At 40.0% G+C, this 27830-nt stretch overlaps 1 protein-coding gene and 1 long non-coding RNA gene across 5 annotated transcripts in view; both read left to right on the top strand.

Annotated features, from left to right (window-relative positions):
• Positions 1-2106: 2106 nt before the first annotated feature.
• Positions 2107-27830, top strand: part of CHCHD3 (coiled-coil-helix-coiled-coil-helix domain containing 3) — a 163671-nt gene continuing 137947 nt past the window's right edge. For 2 of the 4 annotated variants that reach the window (XM_037387850.1, XM_037387848.1), the window contains exons 1-2: positions 2107-2274; positions 4129-4216. In XM_037387850.1, coding sequence (XP_037243747.1) covers positions 2191-2274; positions 4129-4216 — 172 coding nt within the window. In that variant the 5' untranslated portion in view covers positions 2107-2190. The remainder of the gene's footprint in view (positions 2275-4128; positions 4217-27830) is intronic. The other 2 variants (XM_037387849.1, XM_037387847.1) reach the window with 1 other exon arrangement.
• Positions 10745-16452, top strand: LOC119148139. The gene is made up of 3 exons (XR_005104312.1): positions 10745-11517; positions 13672-13726; positions 14996-16452. It is a non-coding gene; the product is annotated as an uncharacterized LOC119148139 (long non-coding RNA).

Below are 27830 nucleotides of genomic sequence, written 5' to 3'. Positions count from 1 at the left end.
AGTCCACAGAGAAAAGCATCTGATATATAGACAGCTCTGGCCTGCAGCAAACAGTCTTTCATTTCCACCTATTATAGGGGAGCCATAAATTCTGGGGTACCTCTGTCCTGCTCTTTCTACAGTGAGTGAACACATCAGAATGATCCAAAGCAATTTTGAGCTGGAATTCTGCCCATTTGTTTTTTCCCCTCTCCTGAAATCTATGCATATGTTACAGTGTTCTGTAATTTCAAGTCATACAAAACAATCATAAAAGCCTCTGGTAGAAAATAGCTGTTGTTAAAGCCTTAATTCTGACATATAAATCTTTCTAGTCTGCAAGACAGGAGGATTTTCTTAGAACCCTCCCAACAGAGGACAAATACATTAGAAGAGCTGCTTCTGATGTGGAGAATGGCATTTCCACAAACTTACGTCACTAACGGAATAAATACAATTTGACCTCCTAAAAACATTACCAGTGGGGGAAAAAAAATAAAAAATCCAATACCCTCAGTTTGTTGGTGCTCACACAGTATCAAGACAGATAGATGCACAGTCCATTTATTCCCTTAAAAACAGTTACCAGGATGCTGAATTCTTACTAGCACCCCCTCACAGAAACCAGTTTAGCATCTGTAAAAATGGGCATAAACGTCACGTCATATACCTCAAGAGAACAGCTCATATGTCCTTGATATATTTTTAAGCAATTTTTATTTGGTAGTAAAGTGGCTATCAGCCAATGCTTCAGCAATATCTTAAGCCCCAAGGAAGGCAGACACTGCTGAAATGTCAGCTGATAGACACTTTACATCCAAATAAAAATTGCTTGAAAATATATCAAGGATATGTGAGCAGTTCTGTTAACGCAGACAACATGATGTTTGCATCGATTCAGAGAAATGAAATGCGTCAGTTGACAGTGGCAGCAGTAATCTGAAGTGATCATTGTGTAACCACTTTGGGGCAAATTTCTTGCAAGGGGAGTGGAAGGCTTTGGTGTCACTTCGGTACAAACAGGCTATCCTGCTTTGAGCCAAGCAGGTGAAGGACTTGGAAGGGAGGGAAAAAAAAGATAAGTCTCCTAGTTATCATAGTTATTATTTGTGTGTTGCCAGTGTCAAGGTGTCCCAGCAGAAGGCTGGGGCTTCACTGGGTAAAAGAGGCCAGATCATGGAAGAGGCAAACCAGTGTGTATTCATATATTCCAGCTATGTAAGGGTACTTCTTGCCTTGTATTTATTTAGGCTTGAGAAATTCAAAGATGTATTTGACACCATTGGCATCTAGAATGCAGTACTTTTTTTGGTATTATACACTGCAGAACATCTTTTTTTCTCCTTACAAATGTATTCCCAGCACTCAGCTCTGCGATTCCGGCCACCAAGACAAGCCGTGGGATCTGCAGGGAGGATTCTACTTGCACAACAGCCAGATCTAGATGCAGTTTATATACAATAGAAAAGGCTGAAAAGAAAATGCATTATGCGTTATTAACATCATCCATCTCTTGGAAAGAAAATCTTGTGCCCAAAGGGGCGACGTTAGTGGTAATTTTGTGCCGTTACGATGTGGAAATGGGGATGAGGCCTCGGCTCGGGCCCAGAGCTGCGGCAGGGGCCGGGGCCGGGGCCCGGGCCCAGCCCCCCGCCCAGCCCCCCGCCCAGCCCCCCGTCCCCACCGTTAGCGTGGGCCCGCTGAGGGAGGGCAACAGCACCCGGCCCCTCAGCGTCAGCGGGGCCGCCCGGGCTGGGGGGACCCCCGAACGCCCCCTCGGAGCGCGGCTGGGTCCCGGCAGCGCCGGCTGGGCTGCGGGCCGCGCCCCCTGCCCGCCCTCTCTCAGCGCGGCCGCCAGAACTGCGCTACCCAGCGGGCGTCGCGCAGGGCCCGCCCCGCCCCTGGCCCCGCCCCTGGCCCCGCCCCGCCGCTGGGCTCCCTGGGGCGCGTAGTCCGCGCGCCCCCGGTGAAGTTTAAACCGAAAAAGTTTCCGCTCCCTTTCCGCGTCCCTCACCGCTCCTCGGCGGGGGCGCGCCGTCTCCATGGCTACGGCCACGCAGCCAATAGGGAACAAGGTTCTAGGAGCGGAGGGCGGGGTGGGGCGAGCGGCGGGCCAATAAGGGGCAGTGTTGTTGTGGGGCGCGCTGGCAGCGGGGACAGTGAGTCTCCTTGGGGCTGTCCCTGGCCGTGGCCTGGTGGCGCCGGGCGAAGATGGGCGGCGGCGGGAGCAGCACCCGGCGCGTCACTTTCGAGGCGGACGAGAATGAGAACATCACGGTGGTGAAGGGCGTGCGGGTGAGAGCGGGGCTCCCCGGGGGTTCCTCGGGCCGGGGGCGCTCGCCGGGGCCCGCCGGAACGCTGTGGGCCTGGTTGGCCCCGGGCCGCCCTGAGCTCGGCCCGCCCCGACCCCTCCTTCCTCGTTTTCTGCCCGCAGACTGCTGGCCCCGCACGGTGTCGGCCCTCGTTCCCGGCCCTTCTCCCGCACTGACCCCCGCCTCTTTCCCCCGCGCCGCTTGGGCCGTTGGGGCTCGGCGGGGGCCGCGCCGCTCGGGTCTGGGGGCGCCTGCGGCGGCAAGAAGCCCAGCGGGAGCAGGAGGCTGCCGTCGGGGCGTCCAGCCCCCAGCCCGCTGACCGCAGCTGGGCGGCAGGACGCCTGTAGGAGATGTGCAACGAGGAGAGGTGGTTCTGCCTTTCCCTGACCTCTACGGATGGGAGCGCCTCCCTTCCCACGCCCGGCGCTCTTGCTGCCGGGTAGCTGACAGCCCGTGTACCTGCAGAAGCATTCCCGTTCTTTCCCAGTTTATGGCCTGCTCTTGCCTATACTATACCAGAAGATAGCTTGTGACACAAGACACTGAGAAATCTTGCAGCTTAGAAATTTTTCAATGGAAGACAGTGTGTAGTTCATACCAGGAGTGATAATAAGTTGTCTTTTATTGCTGCTCATAGGGAGGAGTGTGGCAGAATGAACCATGATAGAAACTGCTGCCTGTTTCAGCACGCTAATATTTTTCAGTTTTGATCATTTAATGCCTTGGGCAAGTAGGTGATGGTAACGTAAGTGTTCGTAGCAAAGTTCATCTGCTATGAAATGTGCTTAAATACAGGCAAAGACTATTGGAATTTCTCTAAAGCATCCTGGATTTTGAAATACTGGGAATAAAACCAGAATGATATCATGGGTACTAGGAAAATGTAGCTTCGCTAATTAAATAATGTTAGTCAACAGAGCATCTGAAAGTAGGATATACCTCACTGTTTACATACTTTTAACTATGTGAGGTTAAATTGAGAGTTTTAACGATTGGGTTAAGAAATCGTATGCTGAAGAAATTTTACACATGCATATTAGATTACAGATTTTAGTGAAATCTTTGTAATGGATTTCTGCCAGTGAGAGACATCATGCTGTAGGTTTTAGTAAAGAATTTGCTAATTAAAATAAATTTTCATGGGCTGCCAAAACAGTATTTTGATAGAGTTGGTGTTCAGAGACCAATAAAAAGTTTTAAGTTGAAAACCAGCAGTTTTCATGTTATTACTTCTTCACCTTCTGTTAATTTTATGTGTAGGCTACAGTAGAGCTGAAATTGGACATTACTGTTATTCTGTTTGATTCTGCATAATTTGTGACAGTTTTTTGTGTGTGCATGTGTCAATATTGGAATCAACTTGGTGCTTGACTACACCTGTTGTGACCACTTGTGTTGCACAAGTATTTTGAGGGAGGGCTTTATTAGGATGAAGTTCCTCCTGAGTTAAGTGCTTTGTGCCTGCGTGGTGTGATATTTGACTGTCATCTAAATAACTGGGAAAAGCAAAAAGGTTGATTAATTACAAGCAATGTGACAAAGGGTGTTATTTCCTTCATTTTTCCCCTTATCCTCTTTTCTGTCATATCAGTCTCTTGTGTTCTGAGAGTGCCAAAATAATCTTGTTCAGTCGCAAGAGATGAGTGCTCATGCCACAAATGGGGGGAAATAGTTTATTTTGCATTGTGAATAGAGTTTTGGCAGCTGTCATACCTTATTTTGGGGCTCTATGCTCTTTTTTTTTTAAAGTTTTACTTAACCTTTTGGGGAAGAAAGGGGTAATGGGGATAAAGGAGAAGATGCAGTCTGACTCTAGGTTGGGGGTTATGTTTTTCAGCTGTCTGACAGTGTCATTGATCGTATGAAGGAACCTTCTTCGCCCAGTGGAAGACCGCAGTCTCAGCACCGATCAGCATCTGGTTCAGGTATGCCCATGTTTTTCTGTTTTGTTTTGGTGTTTTATTTTTTTAATGTGAGGAAGAAGATCAAATGTGCTGTTCAGAGCATTTTAATGAGCTCATTGCCATTTTGTAGAGATGATTTTTTGACATTAACTGTTTTGCTCATCTCCTTTTGAAGAAGGAGGTAATTTGTAGGCTTTTAGAGGAGTTGAGTTACTCTTTGTTTTCTTCTGACTGACATTGAAGTGTAAAACACAACTGTTTATTAGACTTGGTTTTCTGTGGTGTTATTTGTTGTTAAAAACTTCTTTTTTTAAAAAAAAAAAAACGAACACCCAACAACAAAACCAGAAAAGCAAATATCCATTCCAAATATGTATTGAGTTCTGAAGTGGAAATTCTTGCATACTTAATCAACGCTGAATTTTAGTATTGTGAGCTTCTGTTGAAATATAGATAAGTAAACAGTAAAAGAATAATATGCTATTTTCCTATCATGGAATAGTGGAAATAAGTCACATACTGTTTATACAGATCGATGGCTCAGAACGATGGCTTTCTTAACTTGTTCTATTCTGTTATTGAGGCTTGTTCAAATGCATCAAACGGGCTTTGTGACAGGCAACCTGTGCTCTAAGTTAAAATACTGCGGCACAGTGAATGTGATGTAGCTACTGAAGGAGTGAAAATGAATGGCAGAGATTGGAATGTGTGATTTGTATGTGTTTACTATGTGAAATGTTTAAGGTTCAAGTAAGACTTCTTATCAGTGCTCCAAAAATATTAATGATATCAGTATTTCCTAAGGGTATTTTGCCTTGATACTTAGAAAAAAATCCCACCGAAACTCAACAATGATTAAAAACAAGTCCTGTGGCAGTAGTAGGCCTTGCAGCAAGACCTGAATGAGCAGAACGTTGCATCTTTCTTTCATCTGAAGCATAGAAAGTTGGTTTTCTGTTGCTATCAGAGCTGGACTCCCTCTGTAGTCATTAGAAAGAAAAAGGCATTTTGGGGGACAACTCATCTGGCTTATTTGAGAATTCTACTTCAGAAAGAGATGAATTGCCCTCTAGGAATGTCAGGGTGAAGAGGTCAGATGTAAGCATTTAATGTTGTCAAGCAAATCCAGCAATAGGATGTTTTACAAAGATTTGGGCTCCCAAATGATGCTGTGTTAGAGGTTTGTTTTTCCACTTTATGAATAGGAAGCCTGTGGCGTAGTGAAAGCAAGGATAGTATTAGGGCTAAAAAGGACTTCAGCTATTAACCTGGCTCGTGAAATACAGTTTGCCCAATAAAATTGCTTAGAATTTAGTGCTTGCTTAAGGAAGATTTAAATGGAGTTGGACTGTAGTTTAATGTATGGACAGCCAGATTGTCCATCCTTTTTTTTTAAATACTAGCCTTCTGCACATGTATTTTGCTGTGGTGAAGAAATTATTGTAGACTAAGGATTTATATGGAATCATACTTGCACATCCTACCTGCTTTCATGGGGTGCTTGTTGCTTTTTCATCCTTAAACTTGGGTTATGGAAGTAGTCTTGCAAATAAGCATATGTGATTTTTGGCATGTGGTAACTAGAGGTGAAGACTTTAATACCCCAGTAATTCTTTGCTAATTCACAGTATGTACATATCTTGATCCTTTATTTTGTTTCTCTTTGTGTGTTGGAAATAGTGTTTTTAAAATATTTTTATTTTTGTTTACTGAGGGGCTAAGTGATGCCTTTGACCACTCACAAGCTTGGGAAACCTATTCTGTATATTTGCTTTAATAACTAGTGATTTAGGTGAAGTGCTTGTATTTCCACAGGAGAGTATAATTGGTGTTATACCTCAGTTGCTAAAATGATTTGTGTTTAAGAGGATTAAATTATACTTAAGTACATGTTACCCTATCATTCGCTCCTCTTTCACTGAATGTTTTTTGATAAAGAATTACCAACTATTGAATTTCTTTGTTGATGTAAGAACAGTCAACCTATTTGTTTATTTTGTAGCTACATCTAACTTGTCAGAGTCTGCATTTGTCTAATAAGGTGCCATTACAGAAAGGGCACTTGCCTCAAAGCCAGTGTCCTGATCACTGAATATTGACCTACTCTCCACTGATGGCTGTGGGAGCTGGATCCCAAATCTGGGTATCTTCTGTGATGCAGCAGTGCTGGGGCTTGGTTTCTTGGTAAAGCCTCTTGCACCGTTAATGAGACCTCTTTCCAGGCAGCTCCTCCTCTCCTGTGTATGAATCTGGTGATAGTGACTTGTTTTTCTGACGGAGTGGGTCTCTCACTGCTTCTGAAGAGAGTTACCCAAGGATGGTGGTGTTTGGAGGCTGGCTCTGGCTTTTGAATTGCCAGCTGGGCAACTTTTGAACTCAACAGTTTGTTAGCCTGCGTTTGTATCTTCTAGACAAATAACACTTCTCTACACAAATAAAAAAGATCTGTAGAGGGAGAAACATTAGAGCTATTAAAAGCAGCCCTTTCTTTAAGTCAAGTCTTTTGATAGCTTTTGGTGGAGGAATAATGGATTAGATTACATGAAAGAATGTGTATCTTGTTGCTTGCCAATATGACGAATTTATTGACTTCAGTCTGGGGTCGGAAAATGAAATTACATACAATTACAATGAATCTGACATCTAAATACTATGTCTTGAAGCATCCTAGCTTGCTTGGCTAATTTTCTGACTTCTGAGTAATATTAAACACACTAAAATATTTAAGAAGTGTAAAATCTTTAAAGTATGTCTGTAATTCCTAAAGCAATATTGATGAAAAGTAATTTGGTTAGACAACGAATACTTTTTTTTTTCTTCCCTGAGTGTGTATTATACCTAAAGCTTTAGTCATAACAGACAAAGGGAATGGTCTAATTCATCAGCTTAGTGGATATCTGAAAAGCTGTTAGTCTGTTACAACAAAAAAAAAGAACAAGTGCTTAAATTATCAAGAGTCTCTGCATGTCAACCATTTTTTCCCCTTTGCAGAAACAGATGACACTGAGGACAGAGGATTTTTTTTTTTAAATTAAATTATTTGTTATTGTTGCTATACTATCCCCATGAAAACAATCATAAAGGGCCCATGCTATAAAGTACTGTGTATTGTGTAGGTATAATAAAATAAGCACTGCTGACATCTCCTCAGAAATCAGGTTAGACCTTGCATGTTTCCAGTAGAGAAAGATATATTTCTTAGCTTTGTTCATTTGTGTGGAATGATGCCTTTTAATTGTGTAGCCTGTTGTGTTGGTGTGTGTATCTTTTGATGGGGTTTCAGTGGCCCAGGGTATCTCAGCTTAGTTGGAAACATTTAAGAAAGTATTGTTGAGATGTGCAGGAAGGTTTATTTAAAGAGTGACGTTGTAGTAGAAGACATAACCAGCATTTAACTGAACTTGAAGGAGACAAACTTCTGGTTATGAAGAGAGCTAGTTGGTGAGATCCCATAACAGGTAGCTCTAAGGGATAAGCTCAGGGAAGCTGTGAGGTCCTTAAGGACAACCTCTTCTCAGTGCATGAATGATCCATGCCAGTACTCGGGAAAATCAACAGATATATTGGGAGGCTGGTGTGGTTAAACGGGGTGCTTGTGATAGAGCTTCTGTGTAAATATGAGTCCAGCAGGATGTGGAAGCAGAGACAGACCACAAAATGAATTAATTTGTAAATGAGGGAAGGCAGTAGGTGTTATTCACCTCAACTGCAGCAAGGTGTTCAGCACTGCCTCTCCTTATATTCTTGTGTCCAAGTTAGGATGTTGCAGTGTGGATAACGGGACGATGAGTTGGGTTAAAAACACCTGGTTGGATGGTCAGGGGCAGAGGTTGTGGCTAATGGGTCATGTTCTACTTGAAGACTGGTATCGTGGGGTTCCTCAGGAGTTTGTCCTAATTAACAGCTTTGTCAGTGTCCTGGAGGAGGAGGTGGAGCACACGTTCTTCAATGCAGCTGACTGCAAACTGGGAGGACGACAGTCAAGGGCAGGGCTGCTATCCAGAGGGACCTAGACTGGCTGGAGGAATGAGCCAACAGGAACCTCACAAATTCAACAAGGACAAATGCACTAGGAAAGATGCAACCCTTTGCCACAGCGCAGGCTGGGGATTCCCTGTCTGGGGTGTAACTTTGCTGAAAAGGAGCTGGAACGATGTCAGTAAGGGTTAGGGGCTGGAGTGCCTTCCCTGTGAGGAGAGGCTGAGGAAACTTGGCTTGTTCAAGGTCAAGCAGAGAAGGTTTTGAGGAAGCCTAATAGCAGCCTTCCCATATCTGTGGGGCTCATTGAGAAGCTGGTAACAGGTTCTTCGTGGTGATGCATTGTATGAGGGCAAGAAACAGTGAGCACTGAAGCAGGAGACGTTCCAAGTGGCAACAAGGAAAAATGTTGTCATGATGAGACCAGCCAGGCATCAGAAGAGGTCTTCCAATGAGGCTGAGCAGCCTCCATCCTTGGAGGCATTCAGGATGTGAGTAGATAAACCCCTGAGCAATCTGGTCCGATCTCAAGGCTGAATCTGCTTTAGGCAGAGAGTTTGAAAAAATTACTTCTAAGGCCCCTTCCAACCTTAATCCTGTGATTTTTGTAGTGGGTTGTGAAAATGTTTGCTCAGTGCAAGAGCATTTTTAATTTATAACATGAGAAGGGGCCATTGTGACTGCCTGGACTGGTCTCTTGCAATGTGCAGCGCAAGAGAACACTGCTGAGAAGTTTTACACCAGAGTCATTGACCTTGTTCTTTGTATGGTTTTAGGAAGACTTTTAAGAAAAAATTATTTTCTTTGAAGAACTGCAGTGTGTACTGATGGTGGTAGTAATTATGGCTAGTCAGATGCTGCATGAAAAAAAGTAAAACTGGAATACCTCATGATAAATGTTGTGGGAGGCTCTGCATTATTGTAACTTTGAATTGTTTTGCATTTTCAGTTTTTATGAGTGTCTGGAAGTTTACAGAGTTTGGCTAAATTTATGCCAGTTAAGCAAGAATCCTGCAAATAAATCCCGTTAGTTCTGTGCTGTTTAATGTATTAATTGTTTTTGACTACCTTTCTGTTGCAACAACACCTTTTCTCTGTGTAAACTGAAAGATGAAGTAAACTGACGTTTCTGTGACTATATTTTGTAGAGTTCCTCTTAATTTTAGAAAAGGGAAAAAAACCAGTTAGGAATGCCTAGGTTGATGCCCTGCTTTTATTTTGCTGTGAGAGCCTTGTAAATCTCAGGCAGTTCCTTTTGACCACTGACACGGATTTGCAGCCTTTCTTCTTGCAGGAGCAAACAGGAGGGCTTGGTCTCTACATTTGGTAGTGTTTATTTGCCCCTCTCTAGGTACAGCTCTGGGTACTCTTTTTTAGAAGGAGGTTTAAAACTTTACTGGTACTGTAAAACTCTGAAATAAATCGAGTAGGAATCCTCAGTCAAGGAACTGAGTTGGTCTGTGGACCTCTGGTAACCTGCAAGGCTGTGATTTGCGTCTTATGGAATAATACTGGGTTTGCTTTTAAGAGCGTGTTTGTGGTTTTGGTTTTATTTCCCTCTGACCTCTGGGAGAAATAATAAAAGAAGTTTTTCAAAGGGATGCAGAGATATTTGTGAGAAATGCTGGTGACTTCTGATAGGCTTTTGGTCTGAAATTCTTGGAAGCCTTTAATGTAGCTGTCCTGGCAAGAATACATTCCAAAGAATGTTTGGCAGTTTTGTTGAGTAAGGTTCATCCTACTGCTGTTGCTGAAGGAAGTAGATACATGGCATAATACCTTTACCTGTAGAGGAAGGATAGCTTCATCTGAACATCATTGCTTCTGACACCCAGGCAGCAGTCTGATCAGGGTATATATATTTTTTTGATGTGAGATCTAAATTTGAGCAAGCTGTTCTGGGTATTCTTGCATGTGTGGTGCTGCAGCACTTGCTCTTGCTCTCCTGTGGCTTGCTATATTGCCACTTAGCTGTCACTGAGTTTCTTGGAGATAACTTTATTTTCAGTGATGTATATTGATATTCTTTGCGTTGAAGGTTCACTATTGATGGAAGTATTTTATTATCAAAAGGTGAAACGTCTTGTAACTCACAAGACTGCTAAAGATGCCAAACTTTTAATGCTGTCAGTGTAACAGCAAATCTTTAGTTGAGCCTGACATTCATGTCGCTAGATTGCAGGAGTAGAGGGAAGATAGAATTATGCATGGGAGGTGAAGCAAGTACTGCATAAATTAAAGTTCTCACTATCTGTATGACATGCAGGGTGTTCTGTGAACATGTCAAGTGGCTGGGTATGTCCTTGTGAAATGGTTCTGAAATTAGAGGGGAAAACTAGCAAATAATGCAACTTAAACATCTGGGCTTTTTTCTTTTATTTCATAGTAATCTGGAGTTCAGAGCTGTTGAAGGGCTTAGTTCACTCTGTGTCCTTAAAGTACAATGTTAACCTCATGAGAAGGATGGTGTGTAATTAATGGAGGGGTGGAAAGATGTGATGAGAATCTGAGAGTATGCAAAAAGCCCTAATTTAATTGTTTAAAAGACTTGGATTGTTGAATATGGAAAAGGTACATAAATGTATAAGAGGAACACCTAGAACCTTACAAAATGCTCATCTCGCTTATGAACAGGAGCTTTTCAAGGTGGAAATGAAAAAGCCTGCATTTGTCTGGGGTACTCTAACACTATGTTCCCAACAGTTACCGAGTTCAAAAGCAGCGTTTTGATTCTTCACTTAAGTGCTCTCTTTGAGATGTCATCATGCAGACTGCACCTCTGGGCTGCCCACTCTAATTGCATTTCAAGTGCTGATACATCTTGTGGAACAACTGACATTTTACATGCATGTCTAAGGGTAGGACAAGAATGAGTGGCAAAAGGTGTTGGCACTTCTCATGCAAACACCATGTATTTAAAACTTTGGTCTGATGTTACAACTAACCTCATCTGACTGTCTCATGTCTGACCATTCCTCTAATATCTCAGTGTCTAGTGATCTAAACCATCCAGAAACACCCTACAAGAAGAGTTTCGTACTAGCTTAACACCCTTAGTTGAATGAACCGTGTGTGTCCAGAAGAGGGAAGCAGGAGTGTGCACAGGAGCAGTAGTATGACTTTTCCTGTTCGGTGACAACCATCTTTTGCAAATTATGTCAAACTTAAGCCTGTCTTTCCCGAATCAGCTACTTAAGCAACTGTCATCAGAAATGACATCAAAAGTCATCAGAGTGCTGGTGCTAGTGGAAGGGAGCAAGCCGATCACACAACTAATGGAGCTGGAGAGTGTAGGCATGTCTGAAGTGGTCTGGACTGAATCTTCAGAAGGAGAGTGTGGCAAGGTAAAGCAATCCTCAAGCTTTTTGTAGATTAGAATTATTTTTTTCCTCCGTAATACTAAAATAACATTTTTTGCTGTTCAGTGAAGGATTACCCCCCCCCCCCAAACATAAAAAAAACCCTTTTACAGTTAAATTAGTAATAACAATTAAAGTCAATGCAACCAGCCCTCTAAAATACCTTATTTATACCTCAGTATAGTAGTGGACTGCATGAAATGCAGAACACTTAAATATGCTCCAAAAAATGACATCTGTGCTAATGTTAACTTGGAGTTTGACTTGGAGTTTGACATGATAAAGATTTGGTTTAAGTTTCATTGTGTAGTTGGAAGGACAGGCCAAACATGGAACAGGTCTCTCTGTCTCTCCCTTCCTTTCTCCCTCTGTTTCTTTCTTTCATTGTAATGAAAGGATTATGTTCCACTTCGAAAAAAAGTGGTCTGTGTGTAGGAAGCATTTAAGACTAGAATCGCAGTAATTGATTGGCTCTCCCGCTGCTGCCCCCCCCCCCCCCCCCCCCCCCCCGCCCTTGCTTTATTTGTTGCAAGGGTTCAACAAATTGCAAAATTGTGGAATTAGATTTTTGAGAGCTTGTGGATTGAGTTGTGTGGGTTTTTTGTTTGGGTTTTTCCCCTCCTACATGAGGGTCAGGAAGAAAGCCAATATATCCCACAAATATTGTCAAATATTAGAGACCCACCTGACTGATGTATTTAGGGGTTCTCATTTTACAGCCAATGGAGAACTCTTGATACCCCAAATGAAATTCAAGGAAGGAGCACTCTGTGTCTGGTCCTGTCCTGCTCATACACATAAGTAACTGGGTCTCAGGCTGATGTAGGTTGTCTGCAATGATTGTTAGCTTCTCTTAAGAGTTTTTTCTCTCAAATGACTTTCTGTATGTGTGGCTTTTTGCAGGTAGGCAGAATTCATCTTTCAATGGGCATTCATTTAGAAGTGTCATTTTTGTTTCAATATATTCTTAGGAACAGGTAATTCTTATGTACTGCATAGTGTGTGCTTTTTGGTCTCCAGTGGATTTGTTGAAATTAAATTTCATGCTATTCTGCTTAAGGCTGCATGCTCTGTATTTGGGTTTACTGAGTGCAGCCATTTGCTCTAAAAATCTTTCAAGAGTAGTTGCGCGGTACACATAAAGCAATTTTTGTCGTAGCTGATACAACAAGCATATCCAAACTGTTTGCTTAGAAATGGCTTGTGAGTTAGAAGTTAAACCACCTGCTTTTTGATGTGGAAGCACAAGATTTGTGTGCTAAAACATAATCTTCCAGTAGTTAGCAGAAAATCATGTTGAAAAACAACTGTTGGCTGCTGGTGTGTGATTCTTGTATTAATTTCTAGTGCTACAGTAAGCTCAGTCAAGAAAGCTAGGGGAACTGTCTCTAAAAATACAGAGGAAAAAAATTAATCTGGGAAAAAGAGATTGTGCAAAGTTTATGAAGCCCGTTGAAAAACAGAATTTAGTAATGACTTTTGAGGACTAAATATTTATGATTTTTTGTGTGGAATTGATGCCATTGCCTTTTACTAGTTCAGAGTACTGAATTGTTTTATAGTTAAATTCTGGCAAAGCATTAGACCTTTGAGTGTAGTCAGTCAGAGCTTAGCCTTAGGCTGAACTTTTGGAAAATGCAGCCAGGTTTATCAAATATTTGTGAGGCAAACTGGTGGGAAAACTATGTGGTGGTTTGGGTTTTGTTTTTGGTGTTTGGGTGTAGTCGTTCATGTCCTATCATTCCCCATGCACAACCCCCCCCGCCCCCTTAGATTTAAATAGAATCTATCTGGCAACATGTTCTCTTTTTTCTTCTTTTTTTCTCTTGTTTTGTTTTGTTTTTCTTAATTTCAGTTACATTATCTGTTAGAAATCAGAAATTGACAGACTGTTATGCCTGTTTGGGACACATTTATTGCAGTCCTTGTTAGAAATCTTCCATGTATTTTCTTGCAGAAATCGGAGTTCACAGGTGCTCAAGTTCTTGGTTCATACTGAGAGTTAAATGTGCTGCAGATTGCTAGTATAGGCATTGAACTATTTAATATTTCCTCTGAAATTTCAGCCTTTGACTTCTCTGGTCTGTGCTGTGTCTAGGCACAAGAATAAAATACAGGTATTTCTCCTTTGTCTTTCAGAGACCTTGCTGGGATTATAGGTCAAAAAGAGCAGATAACTGGCTAAGATAAAAGGGTATGTAATTTAAAGGATTGTTAGAATAGAAGTCATTTGGAGCAGTCTGAATGATTTTACTATCTTAAAGAATAAAATCAAAAATACTGATAACTTTAATGAAATAAAACCAATGACTCAATTAGAACTGTTTGCTTTCACTAGCATTAGTCCGATAGCACTATGCAAGGAAATTGTCATTCTGCTATATAGCATCCTCTCTGCTTTTATAGTACAATATATTCTTAACCAAATTATCTCTCTACAGACATGAGTAGGAGGGGGTTTTAAGTGCGTTTTTTTCTCCTGTATTATTTTAAAATACCACTTGTTAGGTGCAACATTACTTCAGCAGGACAAGATGACCTCCAAGTAATGAAAACTTTGTGGTTTTAATAGTAAATGCTACTTTTCTTCCCATCACAATTTATTTACCTGTTAGAGAATCTTCAGTGCAATACTAAAGAGTACTTTAAATGTATTATTTATTGCATTAAGATGAAAAGAAAAGCTTTGTTTTATTCTTTCATCTTCAGACTGCAGCAAAGCATTACTAAAACTCTTCATCACTTGTCAGATTGGGCAGGTTAAGTGTATTGTGTAGTACTGCTTCTTGAAGGCTTTGTACTAGTTGTTTTTTAGTTAAGCAGGAGGTAACCACTTAGACTTCTTTTCTTCTGCCTCAGGGGAACTGGATGCAGTTTCAGATACTGCTATGTTTTTTTTTTCCCCAGACTGGTTTTCATGTGTTCTGAACTCCTTGATTTTCAATGATATCACGTGTTCCCCAAAACTTTAGTAATATATCTCAACCAGACTGAAAATTGCAGTTTTCAGATACTACTACCTGCTTTTTTGAAATCTAAATTTAAGAAATAGAGGAAGGACATTCTTTCTTCCCATTGCTTGCAAGGTTGGTTGTGTAGGGCTGACAGTGCTTTGTGAAGCCAGTTTACCAGATTCTCGTGTTTCGCTTCATTAACTGTGTTTGATTTTACCTAATGTTAATCATCTGAAGAATAAGCATCTACTCTAATCTAAGCTAGTAATTCAGGCTAGGGGTGAGATCTGGTGGTCCGTTCCATCCTGTGAAAGGCTTCTATTTCTCCTTAATCTGTGCAGCTTCATACAGAACAAGTTGAAATGCAGGTGAGTGGTTCATTGAAGTCACTTGACTTTTTGTTTCTTAGGGTTTTTTTCCCTTCTCTTTTTTTGGTGAGAAGGAGGCAGTGTATTGTAAGAGAAAGGACTCAGTTATCCCTGATGTTACTAACTGACATTTCTTAACAGGGGGAGATGGAACCATTATGAAATCTAAGGAGCAAAAGTAGTACCTGCAGAAGTTGGTAGAAACCCTCAATAAAGGCAGTAATTACACAGAAGAGCGACTTTAATGCCAATCAGAAACCAAAGGAAACTTTTGGAGAAACAGCACTGGATATTCCATCACTTTGTCAACTAAGTTTTAACTGAGGACCAGTCTTCTTTCTGTGGCAGTCTGTGTGTTGAAGAGGTTGCTGAACACACTGGCTCCTTTTAGTCTGCTTGCTGATTTGCAGAACAGAGGAGAGAATGTTTTACTCATGGAAAAAAAACAAACCACATATTTAGAATTAACTGGAAGCATCTTTGCTGACAGTCAGATTGCTCTTTCTCCTTAGGACATATCTGACCTCTTGCCAGAACAGGCTCTTTTTCTCTGCATTTACTATTAAATTCCTGAGCTCACCTTCTAGTAAGTGAGATGCTACTAGCTCTTACATTTGCCTGTTTGTGCTGGGTTATCATTCTACTTGGTGACTACTCAAGACAGTTTATTCCTGGTTGGAATTGGATTTGCTTGTTTTTGGCAATATTGCTATTTACTACATCATTCTGTAGTATCTTGTTTTTCTTAATGCTGACAACTTAAAACACTAAAAAGCTATCACGGGTGGAGATGGTCTAAGTATTGTGTCAGTTTGGAGACCAGTCATTTGAAAAAGTTGTTTTTGTTAGCAGATCTCATTACCCGTTATTAAAAATGTAGATGTTAAATTATTGTTGTTGTGAGAATTTTAAACATTTCAACATTTGTCCTTTAATTTTATATAATTTCTGAATAATGAAAATAGTCATGAACATCATAGTTTCATATTGTTTACAATCAGTTTTCAATTATTACTACAAGCAGTAATACAGTGCTAAGTACTGGGCTGAAAATACTTTGGTTGGCACTTTTCAAAGTTGACAATACTGTAGCTGCCTCCTGATGATTCAATGTAAGTTTTCGGTTTTGCTGAAGCTGGAGGAAGACACACTACGATGCTTTCTATGTTCATCTCCACTTTCTTCAACAGAAACATGCTTGCTCTTGTGCAAGGAGTGCAAGTGCCCTTGATACTTTTGTGGTGTGTATATTTGAAATGTGTACATTGGCTATTTCTACTCTCACTTCTTGTGTCCTACCATTAATATTATATGAGGTAAGTGTTCTGTCACACTGTTACTACAGTTTGGCTTCCAGATTAGTCTCTCAAATAAATATGCTGTGTTTGAGGGATGTAGGAAACTGGAAATGTTACCCTCAAAACATAAGAAAGTAGTTAAAGATTCTCCTGCACTTCCCTTTCTAAGTCAGTAATTCTCAGTTACAGGACCTTGTTACAAATGCTGTTAAAATTGTTTTCCTTGTATCCTTCTCGAGTCAACGATGATGAGACTAAACGTCCTGTAGCTTGCATCTGAGCCGAATAAACAAATTCTGGAATTACTCTTTTCTCTGTATTGATACAAAACATCCATGTATCAGCCTGTTGTTATAACTTGAGTGAATGAACAGGAGATTAGATTTGAGTGCACCACAACAGCTGTTAAAAATCCCACTTATTTATCACTACTGGCTTCTTTGTGCCTAATTTTAGGTGAAGTGGTTGCTTTCAGACCTTGTGCAAGTTTCACTGCCCGTGTCATCAATAAGTAAAATTATTGCTTGATAGGGACACTGTTACACTTTTTTCTTCTTCTGAATATTCAGCTTCTACTGGAAAATTTTTAATCCCTTTAAAATTTAGTGTTAGATTGCTTTGAATGTACAATGTAGAAATTTGGCATCTTGATCATTTTTCGTGCAGCTTTAACCACTGAGAAATCTGGTTAATGGGATCAGCAGATGTTTTGATGAGCGTCATCTTTGGGTGAAACACTTTTTTCCTTTCTTACATTAACCTTTACTCTTTCACTGCTTGTTTTTTCACAGTATCATTGCATTATGTCCTCTTATATAATTTGTTTTTATCTTCCCTCTTTCCCAGAATAACTTTCAAAGTTGCATGTTGCAACTTACTTTATTTGAACATTAAGACTGTTGTTGCACTGCTAGGAATTTCTTCGAAAGGATGTGTTCAGGACAGATGGTGGAAACTCCTTACTGGATGTGGATCTGCTGCAGAATGGTCACATACCTTTTCCATCATTATTGTCCATATTCTTTCTCCATTATTATTGTAGTTTCCTAGTTTAGTTGTAGATTTGCCTCTCTGAATCCTATTTCCTTCCACTTCCACCTTATCAGTGCTTTGAAAATTCTGCATTTATCTTTCCACCCTCCTTACTGGATTTCTTCACCAGTCCCTTCAAAAAGGCTGGTCGTCTTGGCCAGGAAGGGAATGGTGCCTCTTGCTGTGTCTGCCTGTGCGTAACCCTGTTTAGAAAAAATTATGGGATATTGTGTGTGCTGCTGGGCAGTCACTGTGTACCTAACTCTGGGCCAGCCATAAAATTCACCTTCTTTGTTCAAATAATACGGTAACATGAGAGAGGGTACAGTTATAGTGCATTTTAGAGGAGTAGAACCTACAAGAAGCCAGGCTGTCACTAATTTAGTTGCTCATGGGGAGGAAAATACTGCTGGTTTTTAATCTCACAAAGCAGAGAGAATTTTCTTTGGCATTTGGAGCCGTGACTGTGCAGCTGGCTTTGGAAATAGTGTAAGCGGTAGTGGAGGGGTTGAATGTCAGAAGGCTCATGAAGCATTGTCATCATGAAGCAGTATCCTCCAGCAAATAATAGTCTTCAGATATCTTTCTTTATGTTTATTTGCCTTGCCCTCTTCTGATTGATTGTTCAGATTCCTTTGCTACAAAAGGACAGGCTCCATCATGGGGCATGATAAGATGATTTAAAGCTACCAATATGTGAGCATGAATGGAACACAAAATTTCAGTTTAGGTGGAAAAGTTAGGTGAATAGAAATTTATATTTTACAAACATTTATTTATAAAAAAAAAAAAGAAAAAGAGGGTGTTGTTCCTTATGAGTGTGATCAGTCACTTGCACTGTGTGTGGGATGCACAATATTGGAAAATAACATTATTCTTTATCCCATTACCTATTCATATTAACTCATTCCATTCAGTCACTCATTAAAAGTCTTCTACTTAGCGTCTTTGGGTAGCAAAGTCCATTCCGTATACTTTGCACCACATTTATGTAAGAGCAGGGCCCCTGCCCCACAAACAGTTGGCATTTGCACATTTGACAATAAAAGTCAATGCCTAGAGCTAGCTGCTGAGCCTGTATTCCCACCAGCGGAAAGGTATGCAGAAATAGCCTCAGCATTGGGCTTTCTGATTCAGCGTGGTGAACAGCTTTGTGAATCATCTTACTCCTGTCCAAAGTGACTGTAATCCAGAGCTGTAATTGGGTAAAATTGACTTCTAAGTGCCACTGATAGTCTGCAATCACAGCTGGCGAATCCTCTTTAAAGATGATGGTAGTAGATGAACTGAACATCAAAATTTGCTATTTATGTAGCCTTGACAGTACAGCGTCCCATTTGGGAGTACTGGTCTGTGCAATAGCAGTTAGTAAATTTTTGCAATTAGTGGTGACTTTTAATGTAAAACTAAAGAAACATCTTAGTTTATAAACCCTTTTACGTAGCTATTATGAGTAGAAATACATGATTATTGCACTGTCCTCTGCAGCGGTAGAAGATGTTTATTGAAATAAATGTGATGAGAGAATTCAGAAATTATTTTGTCCAAGAAAATAAAAAGGGATACCAGTAAATTTCCCCATACTGTCAGATAAAATAGCTTTACAATAAACATAAGCCATAAAGATTAGAGACTGGACAACTTAAATTGTCCTGAAAGAGTACTGCATGCTGAATCCTGTTGAAGGCAGAATCATAAAACCCTTCCCATCATTCCTTACAATATGTTTATTTTTTTAAAAATATTGAATTATGGAATCCTGATGCTTTTATCAATTATATTCAGCAAGAAAAGCCTTACAATGTGTGTACAGTAGGAACTACTAACACAGCTGAACTAGCAAGTCTCTCAACTGTTGTACTCAACCTAAGGGTTTTCTGCCAGTGATAGTCTTGTAAAGGTATGAGATACTTCCATTTCATTATTATTATTATTGTTTTTTATTATTTAAGATCAACAGGACAGCAAAATGACTTCTTGCTAAATAGCTGCTGAAATAAGTTATTTCTTATATTTATGTTATGGAGGTGCGTGGCAAGGATGGATTATTAAGAAGTTTTGGTTGAAATGATTCACAACCTTGTAAGGAGATTGAGAACAATTTTTAAAGTTACAATAAAACTTCACGTAGTCATGTAGCTGGCACAGCAGGAATTCCTAGAGAAAATAAAAATCAGGTACATTTTTATGTTAACTGGCTTCTTCAACTCAATCCACTTATCGGTGGTAAATGACTTATTTTATTACCTGTCACATGTTTCAAGATGTGTTGCCCATATTTGATGTTTTTCTCTTGCATTGCTTCCCTGTGTATCTATCTTAAGACCTCTAAGACAGGATGTTTTTTCTGTGTCAAGCGTGCATCTTTTTTGTAATGAATTCTAAGTTTCTGGAAGAAAATTATTCACAGATTTTTGAGGATTCACTATACTGCATTGAAATTCCTGTAATTTTTTTTTTAATAATCATGAAGTCTGACAGAAGAGTCACACAAATACACCATTTTAAATTTGGGTGAGAACTTCTGTCTGTTCTGCCACCATGATTGTTGTGGCTCCAGGACATCTCTATCTGCTTTCTGGGCTGATAGTCTGAGCTTGGAATGAACAGGGGAGAGGCTGAGGTGTTTCCTGGGTGATGTGAAAACCCAGACCGAGTATTGCATAGGGATTTTGTAGTGGAAGAGCTCATGCTTTTGTTAAGCCAGTGGTGACTGGAAGGGCTGGCTCTGCAGGCTTTTGGGGCAGCAGCATGGCCTGGGCCTGCGTAGAGCTTTGCTCACGTGTCCTTGCTTCTGGACTCCTACTGCTTTATTCTCCTATGCTCCATTTCTCCTTTGTGTATTGGTGAAATATCTAATTCTAAGTTTAGCCTCAGGATTTTATACTTTTTAATTTTCTGTCTTTCTGTGTATTGTATACATCCATTTTTGTTTACTTGATTTTTCTGTTAGCTTATTGAAATGTAAACTTGGACATGTTAGGGAGTGATGAAAATTCTTCTCTGCTTTTCTTGTTTACATGTGAATCTCAAAAACGAGTTATTCTTTTAAATATGGCTGTTAAGCACAGGCAGATAGAACCCAATTCAAAGAATTACAGGGGAAGACCTTGTAATCCTCCTCTCCTGTTTTTCCCAGCCCCCTTCATGAGTTCATTGTTAGGATTTACTGCTAAAGTTACAACAATAATGGCATACTGAAAAGAGAAGGTTCCAAATATAATATGAACTAACTTTGTTATTTCTAGATCACATACCAATTAGTTTCTAATTTAAATTAGTATAAATCGACTGATATCAGCATTTACATCGTAAAATAAATAATGCAGTATATACAAGAGTGCCTTTAGAAACTAAAATATTAAATATCTTTAAATGATGCACACTTAATTGCATTGTTTTCATGTTTAATTATCCTATGAGCTTGTTTAGGTATTGCTGCACATTACCAATATTTAACAGTTAATACAAATTTCTGACCTTGGAGGCATGCTTTATGTTTGTCCGTGGTTGTAGGAAGTGCCTGTAATTGTGGATTTAAATGGACTGGTTGCTTTATGTGTTGTTAAATTTGTATGAGTCTGAAAATATAATTTATTCTTAAGAATGCTATTTAAAAAAAAAATAACAAATTAAAAAAAAAAAGCAAACTAGTTTTTGAATGCTGACCATGCCTTGATCCATGGCTCATAATAAAGATATTTGGGAGATGTGTAATAAGGTCACTCATGAAAGTGACTGTTCTTGCACACATTTTCTGATAATTCACTTTTACATGTATCAGTTAACTTCCTGAGGGTCTCTAAGGGATTCCTTTGTTGTTGAGAGAGACAGGGAAACAAATACTTCAGTCTTTAAAGCAAATAACTCATTCTTGGAGGTTTTTTCCTTAATGTTGGTGGAATGAAAGGATCATTCGTTATTTTTTCCACTGAGTGCAAGGCTGATTTGGACTGTTTATAGTGTTAAAGACCAGATACAACAGTGTTTGAAAACCATTAAATTAAAAAGAAGTTGTATGCCAGGAGTACTGATGTACCAATGGTACTAAACACTTCCTTGTTTCCTCTTGTGTGCTGCTACCAGCAAATCCAGGCTCTTTAAAAAATAGTAATTAAAGAAGGAAGAGTATAATCAGTGGTGTCATTGACTTGTCACCTAATATAAGCACACTAAATACATTGGCTAGGGCTTTAATTGACATTGAAATCATACAGTTTCATTTAAAAACCAGAAGTTTTACTGTTTTATTTAGTGTGCAATGAATACTTTTATGGCTTTTTTAAAAACTCGTGGGTTTAGGAGTCCAGGATAGGAGTTCCTTGGCAGTGTTACTGATACACAAAGCAAACTAAAGGATATAATTCTACCAGCAAATTCTATGCTTATAAGGGCTACCTGACTGACAGACATCACGCAGCATGGGTAGGTGGAGATGGACTGTCTTGCATTGATTTACCAGTGCACTTTAACCTGGACCTCAAGTAATGTATTTCAGGGGTGAGACAAATTTTGTTTCTGTTGTTAGGCATTTGATAGAACTCTGAGAATATCATGAAAGGTAACAAAATTTTCTTGTTGTTTATTTGAATAAGAAATAAAGTATATACTTTTTTTACTGGTCTAGTGGAAATTATTGTATGCTACTTGAGTGCCTGTCATTTATGTAGTTGGCTACTCTTTCTAAATTAAGATTAATGGTTTTGATATTTTCTCTTTTGTCTGCTGTTCAACTTAAATGGCGAGTGTTGATATTGATGATTTTTGTGATGTATGTAATTTAGATACGGACCAAACTGGAGTGTTTACTAAGCAGAAAGAATAAATTGAGGGTATTTGTGTATTATAATACTTGCTTATGAATCTTAAATTGGAATGTGAGTGAGAAAAGTGTTTTAATAGTGGAAAGCCCATAATACGTTTGTAACCCCATAGTAGCTTGATGTTGTGAAGGTACCAGGTTGCCGATGTATGCTTTCTGATTCAATATTTATGACTGTTAATGCACAGTTAGGGATTTTCCTTGTGACATCTTCATTAACTTTAATGTCTACAAAGCTCCAGTTGCCCTGCCAGCTACTGAGACAGATGATGGGTTTGAAGACAGCCCTAAGGTATGTTGTCCCAAGCGAACTGGTTAATGTTCATACTTAATGTGCACAGGGACATGAGAACCGCCTTGTTGGATCAGATCGATGGTTTGAATGCCCTGATGCTGTCTTGTCAATAGCAGAGGCTACAGAGGTGAATGCAAGAAATTCTGCAGTAATTGTGAAATAGTTTTTTCAGTAAAAAAAAGTCTTCATGTGTCTGGCCATGGTTGGTACATACCTTGAAGCAGTGTTCTCCAATCCCACATTATATATAATGTGGCCTGTTGGTGTTCTTTGGCATTTCCCCGCCGCCCCCCCCCCCCCCACCCGCTTGTCACTTCAGCAAGAAAAGCTTGACAGTATATTGTCCACTGTGTGTTTCAAATATTACAACAATAAAAATATTTTACATGGTGCTCTATAAGCTTCTTTGTGAGACTTTTTAAACAATATACGGTGGAAGAATGAATAGAAGCCCAGAGCTGCCTATTTTACATTACTAAATTCTATACCTTGTCTCTTTTCTGCGTAGAACTGTTTCAGGTTTTCTTTCCATTATTTCTGTGGGCTTTCCCAAAGAGAGTTGTGTGGTAGTGCCATGCATTCACCAGTTGCCTTCTGATAACTTCTGAATTTATTAATCAATTTTAGCCAAATCTAACTAAGGGGGGCTGAAAGACTCAAGACCATGATATTTCTATAGGTTTTAATAAATCAAGGGCTGGGTAGAAAAGACACAGTAAGATAAATGCTGTAATTGAGAGAGGGTCTTCAGCTGCCCAGGCTGTTTTGCCAAAGGTTTACCACGCCACACATACGCTGTGGCTGGCAGATTGGGACAATTTCTGCAAAAGCTACTATAGCTTTTGGTGTGTATTGCCAACCTAGGAGACATGAGAGAGCACTGGATTTTGGAGACTGGAGAAGTGCTCAAGAAAGACAGTGTCATACGAACAAGAGAAATCAGCTCGACTTTGTGAGGAGTCAGAGAAACATGCAGTGTGGATCTATGAGAAACCAGTTTAAGTTAGTGCTTCTGACACAGGCCCCCCTGAAAACCTCTTGCTTTTTCTATGCTTTGTTTGAAAGACTAAGTTTTCTAATGTTTCCCCTTTGCCTTAAAAGAAAGAAAAAGTTAACATAAGCTATTGGACAAAACAGTTTGGAGAACTTTTTGAAGTGATTGTTGTGTTAAGCCCATAAATTTTTGTGGAACTGAAAAATTCTCAGCAAAGACAAGGGAGGGTGACTTTAAACAGGAAGAGGGTATATTTAGATTGGGTCTAAGGAAGAAATTCTTTACTGTGAGGGCAGTGAGGTGCTGGCAGAGGCTGCCCAGAGCAGCTGTGGGTGCCCCATCCCTGGCAGTGCTCAAGGCCAGGCTGGACGGGGCTTGGAGCAACCTGTGCTGGTGGAAGGTGGCCCTGTCCCTGGCAGGGGCTGGAACTAGGTGGTCTTTAAGGTCCCTTCCAACCCAAACCATTCTGTGATTCTATAAATCTTACCCTTGGGTTTAGCTTTCATGTGGGAAGACTGATAAAGCACTGTGCTTGAGGAAGTATGGAGGTGCATCATCTTATATATGTTTTTCATATTATTTCTCTCTTTATATATTCTATAGTCTTGTTGGACTTTCTCTTCCCCTTCTACCATCTTCCCCCTCATGGCCAGCTGACCATTAAACATTTTCTTTGTGTGATACCTGGGACTTAGATGTGTTTATGGTTGATTTAAAAACCAAGTAAAATGTGAGATAAAATTGCATTGTGCTTTCCAGTGTGTGTAACTATTCATTTTTTCAAAACTGAATTTGTATACCATTATGCTGCTCAGCTTGCTTGGCCTTATTTTCTCCCCTTTAAAGTTTTCCAGACTTGCAATGTCTTGATTGAAATTATTTTAGACTGTTCATGTGCAGAGTATAAAGTGTCTTGTTCAGCTTTCCCAATGCTAGTAATTTTTGTTCTGTTTTGTCTTAGCCTGTTTCTAATCCATGACAGTAACATACTACTCATTTTATAACTACACTTGCCTAACAGTCTATACTGAGTGCTTATGTTAAAGGTGATCCAAACTGCATATGCACTTTCTTCTTTGCTCTCTTATATTCAAACACTAATTTGAAGGTTGTGTGGCCTGGTTTTGTGTATCTTACCACTGCGTTTGTCCTCTGTGTTGTGCCCAAGCCAGGTACTTAATTTCAACAACATGGGTTGTCCTTCCTTGTTACCTGTTTATTTGAAGGCAGAAGTAACCAGTATAGCCCCAAATACATTGCAGAGCTCTTTGAGTGAAGGGATGGTGGCCTGCAACTCCAAAGGAGAGACTGGGAGACCTGGACTTGTTAGGTTTGGAAGTACCATTCCATCAAGGAAGTTATTGAGAAGACCCAACCAGTCTCTCATAGTGGCACATGGCAGGGAGGCAATAAACAAAAGGCATAAATCTGAACAGGAGTGCTTTTGACCTGTAAGGAGAAGCTTTGTCACCATCAGGTCAGTCAGGCATTGAAACATGTTGCCCAGACAGGCTGTGCTGTTTCCATCCTTGGAAGTATTTCTTATAAAAGCAAATTTGTATCTCTTTAAGGAAGATGGTCACATGGCCTGCAGTACATCTGTGTGATTCTGTTCTGGCCTTTGAGAAGTTGTTTTCTGAAGGACACTGTTCACTGAACATGTTTGTGTTTTTTAATGGCAAAGCTTAATGAAAAGGAAAAGTAGAACTAGTTTATTTTTTTCTTTATCTGAATACTTTTGAAGTAAGCATTTTCTGAAAGACATTTGATTGTATCAAACCTAAGTGTGTCTTCATTAATGACTTAATGCACCTGCCCTTTCAAGAGGATTTAGTTAAGGTGTCTGATAATGAATGCTGTTTCCATTAATTTTTTGAAAATGCAAGACTAATGGGCAGTTTCCCAGCTCTGCAGGCTAGAGGCTGTTTGATTAATTTGTCCATACTGTATTCGTGATTTCTCAGGCTAACCTTTTTGAGGCTGCAGGTGTCTGCTTTAACTAATGTGTGTTGTTTGCAGCTTTGGGTGATGCCTTCTTGCTGTAATCTTAGTATCATGCTGAATGGTTTCTCTATGAAGCAACAGCTTTAGAGTGAGAGGAAGAAGGTATGGATATAGATCTTAAGACTAGCAAGGGCAGAGGAGTTGGAGAAAAATATCATGAGAGTAGCTGAGTTGCTCATACCCTTATGCACCAACCTGTAGTAGACCTGAGAGATAAAATTGCTGATTGCTTCTCAAGAATTGTCATCATGCAAAGGTCTTGGCTTTCCCTGATGCTGCTAGTGGGTGGCCTTTGAAGTTCCAAGATGAAGTGCATATTACATATCTGAAGCCTCAGTAACTGTTCGTAAATGCTTAAGCTTTTCAGTACCCTTAGCTCCTCTGTCCTTATGACTTGTCCCTGTAGTTATTCAAAGCCTTTTGGACTCTGGGAAACATATTAGCTGTATGCTTTCCTGTTCATCTGCTTTTTGAAGCACAATTGGAGAGTCAATATTAGGGGTTAAGCAGATGGCTTTGCATGCTCTTTCTGTTTAATTTTTTTTATTACTGTTTTTTAATAAATAGCAATCAGGTTAGTCTTTACATGGACTACAGAAAACTGTTGTTATCTCTACAAGTAACTCCCAGAAGCATTTTCATAGGTTTTGTGGCCTTTTAAAAAGGTGGCAGATTAAGCCCTTTTCAGGTTTGCAGAAGGGTGTTGGATGAATAGGAATCTTGCTGTTAGTCTTGTCTGTAAAAGGCTGAATGGAGAAGTGTTGAAACATGGGCAAGCAAAGAATGCTCTTATGCTTCCATAACTGCCAGCCTGCTCTGTGTTCCTTTCAAAATAAAGCCCTGTCCCAGTGGGAGATACTCTTACACCCTTTCACACCCTTCCTCTCTGCACATCTTGTCTGGAGGCATGAAGTCAACCGGAATGATTTGGTGGGAAAATTGAGTTTCTGCTGTAACTTCTATTCTGGAAGTTGCCTTTCTTCTCTCTGCTGGGCATGGTCGCAGATTTTGGCAAATAGGTGTGTAGTGGATGTAATTTATAGTTTCTTCATATCTTGTCTTTGGCTGTTTTATCCTCTTTCTTCCATGCTCTTAAAGCTTTGCTTTAATTGTGAAAGAAGCTGAGTTTACCTTTTTGTGTGTGTATGGGGAGGGGAAGTTAAGTGAACCAAATAACTGTATTTTTTGCTTGCGCTGTGTGAAAATAGTTTTATTAATAATAATTGGTTAATTTATCTTTACTCTTTTAAATGCGTGCATGAAGGGGAGGGAATAAATTATGCATTTGTGCTGTAATATTAGGCATAAATGACCATGTCTTTCAAACTTTTCCAAAAGAGTAGATGGACAAATAAAGAAACTTCAGCTTACTGCATCCCAAAGGACATGAAAACGGCAAAACGTCCTTGTCCATTGACAGTCACTGCTCGGTCTGCGAAGATCCAGGCAAGAGCTTTGTGGCTTTTTTCATATAACTGTGTTCTGTGTCTGTAGTGGTGTTACATGGAGCAGTCTGGTCACTCTCCTAAGCATTGTGCAGCCTGCTGCTAGCACTGAGCATGGTAATGAGCCCATTGGCGATGCTGCTGGCGGTACTCTATTTCCATTATTCTGAAGAGAATACTGCTTATCAGACACCTATCAGCATCCATACTTCACATGCAAAGAAGGGTAGGGAAGAGTTATTTCTGGCTATAGCACTATGGCTTTTTGAGTATAGTTCCAATTACTGACCATCTGTCTAAATTGTCTTGTGATGTGAGCTGTGCATTAGCACGTTCGGACTTTGGAAATGGTGGAGCTGCATTCATTTTATGCTCTTGTAGCAGAGTAAAAAGCACTGGGTAAAAGTGAGACCTTCTTAAATGTACTTGCCTGAAAATCTTCCAAATTTATCTGCTCTGGGATGCACTTACTATGAAGTTGACACTGATTTCAGTATCCTGAAGAACTTAAAATACTAAAGGGGTGGTGGTGGGAATGGCTACATAGGTTTTGGCAGCTGCTGTGTACTTTCTCTGGATCATGCTTATTTTAGCAGTCTTGTGCCCACCAGATTCTAATGTTCTCCAGCAGTTTAATGGTCAGCTGCCTGTTTTTAATGTCCTGTAGTCTGAGCAGAGATTGCTGTCAGAGAGAAATGTTACTGCTTTTATCTAGAAACGGTCCCGTTTTTCTTCTGATCCTCTTTCTAATACATTAACATCATTCTTTTTAAATGCTTCTTCTCCTAGAACAAATTCCTTCTACTTGTAGAACTGCAATTTTTTACTGAAATATCATAAAGTTCCCATTTGGGAGCTACCCAATTATATCTTACAATAATTCTATTGAATGATCTATAGCTCCGCTTTTATTCCCTATTAGTATTTGGCTGATCGATGGGTAACCTAATTGATTGTTAGGTCAAATGTCTTTATTGGCTGATGCCTGAATCTTTTCTCATTATGACTTAAAAAAAAACGTTCTATGGTTGGTTAAGAGTTCTTGTACTCATTTTTGCACACCAGAACAATAAACTTGATGATGTA

Source organism: Falco rusticolus, chromosome 5, assembly GCF_015220075.1.
Source record: "Falco rusticolus isolate bFalRus1 chromosome 5, bFalRus1.pri, whole genome shotgun sequence".
Lineage (NCBI taxonomy): Eukaryota > Metazoa > Chordata > Aves > Falconiformes > Falconidae > Falco > Falco rusticolus.
The sequence above is the reverse complement of the archived record's forward strand: the minus strand, read 5'-3'. Positions and strand labels throughout refer to the sequence as shown.